This window comes from Fibroporia radiculosa (assembly GCF_000313525.1).
Source record: "Fibroporia radiculosa TFFH 294 genomic supercontigs, scaffold9395, whole genome shotgun sequence".
Classification (NCBI taxonomy): domain Eukaryota; kingdom Fungi; phylum Basidiomycota; class Agaricomycetes; order Polyporales; family Fibroporiaceae; genus Fibroporia; species Fibroporia radiculosa.
The window spans coordinates 1-2,111 of NW_012133461.1; the positions used below are offsets into that span (position 1 = coordinate 1).

General features: G+C 59.4%; 1 protein-coding gene across 1 annotated transcript; it reads left to right on the forward strand.

Annotated features, from left to right (window-relative positions):
- Positions 1-43: 43 nt before the first annotated feature.
- Positions 44-592, forward strand: FIBRA_06893 (uncharacterized protein; the record flags this gene model as incomplete). Its single annotated transcript, XM_012328600.1, has 1 exon — positions 44-592. One exon carries the CDS (start codon positions 44-46, stop codon positions 590-592), a length of 549 nt encoding a protein of 182 aa, XP_012183990.1.
- Between the last annotated feature and the right edge of the window lie 1,519 nt (positions 593-2,111).

Genomic DNA, 2,111 nt, shown 5'->3' on the forward strand with positions numbered 1-2,111 from the left:
GTCCATCGCGTACGGCGAGGGCGACTGGGCGTTCTACAGGCTCATGGAGGTCATCGTCCAGCGATGCGACGAGTGGGGCATCTTCGCGTGGGCGGGCCCCCCGTCGACGCACGGGCGCACAAACGCCATCGCCCGGGGCCCGCAGTGCTACCCTGACATCGACCTCTCGCGGTTCCCCGCCGAAGGCGCGGCGCGGCCGCACGGAGACGCCTCCTTCACCCTGTCTCGCAGGGGACTGCAGCTACGACTCATGGTCGCCGTAGGAGACCTGAGGAACGTGGGCGGGGTGGGTAGCGAGCACGTATTCACTGTCAAGCCCAACCATGTCAAGGGAAATACATTTACTTCCGTCCGTATCCAAGCCACCCTCGACGAGCCAGAAAGATATGAATGGGCAGTGGGCATCGTGAATTACCTCGCAGTTGAGGAGCTAGAGGTCGGGAAGCTCGAGGGCCGGAAGGACTATCTTTGCTTTCTCCTCTCCCGCACATCTGGTGGATCGTGGCGCAAAGTGGCCACGGAGAATATCCTCCTTGTACACACATTGTTCTGCTGGGAGAGTCGGGAACCCCTTTCGAGATTATGGTTATGAATGCTTCGGATTCGCAGCTGGGGACAACTGCATCGCTCAACGACGCTATCGGCAGCCATATAGTCGCCAGCGTCATCACCAAATTTCAAGGTGGTCATCGACCTCTGTACTGGGCAGCGGTACGCGGCTGGCGCAATATAATTCCTCGTCATCAGGAGGAGACATATCATGGCCGGCCACCGCGTCGTCACTCAGACCGCAGAACGTGCGGTACGCCTCATGTCCTGCCTGTGCATGATCCAAGAGCTCCTTGAGGTGTTTCTGACGTTCATCACTAAAGGTAGGTATCGTAGGCTGAAAGCAAACCGTCTGCTCATGAGTGATACGGTCGGCCACTCGCATCTTCCACGCTCTCCAAACATCTCTCTCGTCTATGACCAGCGTTTCCAGCATTCCGAGCACATCGATGGTCTTGACGGGGCGAGATGCACCGTGGCAGAGAATGAGACATGCGAACGTTGCCATCGCAGCCGGGGTGTCGAACTGCCATTTTCTCATTAGGGGATGTCCGAGCGCGTCGAGAAACTTTGGGGTGCGGATGCGATAATGTTGGGATTGCATGACAAGCTTGGGGAAGAGGGCGAAATGGAGCGACTGTGCGAGGAACGACACTGAGGGCAGGAGAAGAGCGGTGAGCGTCGTTCGCGCGACGACAAGGAAGAGAAACAGAGTATATAGCCCGAGTAGCTTTCCTACAAACCGGCCGACTCTCAAGTAAATGTCTGCTTCCGCATAGCGGAGCCACGCAGGGAGCCACGGGAGCGATCGATCAGAGATCACGAGCGCAGAGACCCCTGTGAGAATGGCTTGGAGCGATATCGCCACGAAGGCTGCAGTAAAAGTGGGCCACACCGCAAGTGGGAAATACACAGCCAGCGAGCGGAGGAGCAGAGCCCATAGTACGCCCGAGCAACATCCTTCCAGCATCCCGTACAAAGTGTCCGACAGCACGCGTTTCTCCTGTCGTCGCTGATGGTCGGGGAGGATCCCTCCAGCTGCACTGGCTGCGTGAAAAGAAAGGTAGAAGCCGCCCTCCGTAACGGCGTGGACGACGCCCTGGGTGCCTACCAGGATCACGATGCTCTCGCCATCCAGGAGCACAGCGCACCCCGGCGCAGAGGCCGACTCTGTCTGATCCACGGACCTCTGGGCAAGCACGAGGCTCCCGGGGCCCAGGATGGCAGCGACGAGATAGTCGAGGGCGATGTAGATGGAAGCAGGAAGATACTGGCCAGCGCGCATTATAGAGAGCAGATTGAAGAAGACGGGGATCATCACGAGTGCGTCGACGTCCGCCCGAGTGCTGCAGGTCACGCCTGCGTTGTTCTGCGCGACGGTTGCGGTGAGGTCGACTACGGTCGCCGTCGGAGGGTCGACGTCGTCGTGCGCCAATATCGGTGCACTCTTCTCCGCGGGGAGGCGCCTGCTGTGCTGCAAGAGCAGCTTTGCGAGGTGCCCTGATTGCAGCTTCGTCAAACTAGACGTGGGGTTGACAAAGTCCGGCCCGGATCGTCGGCCG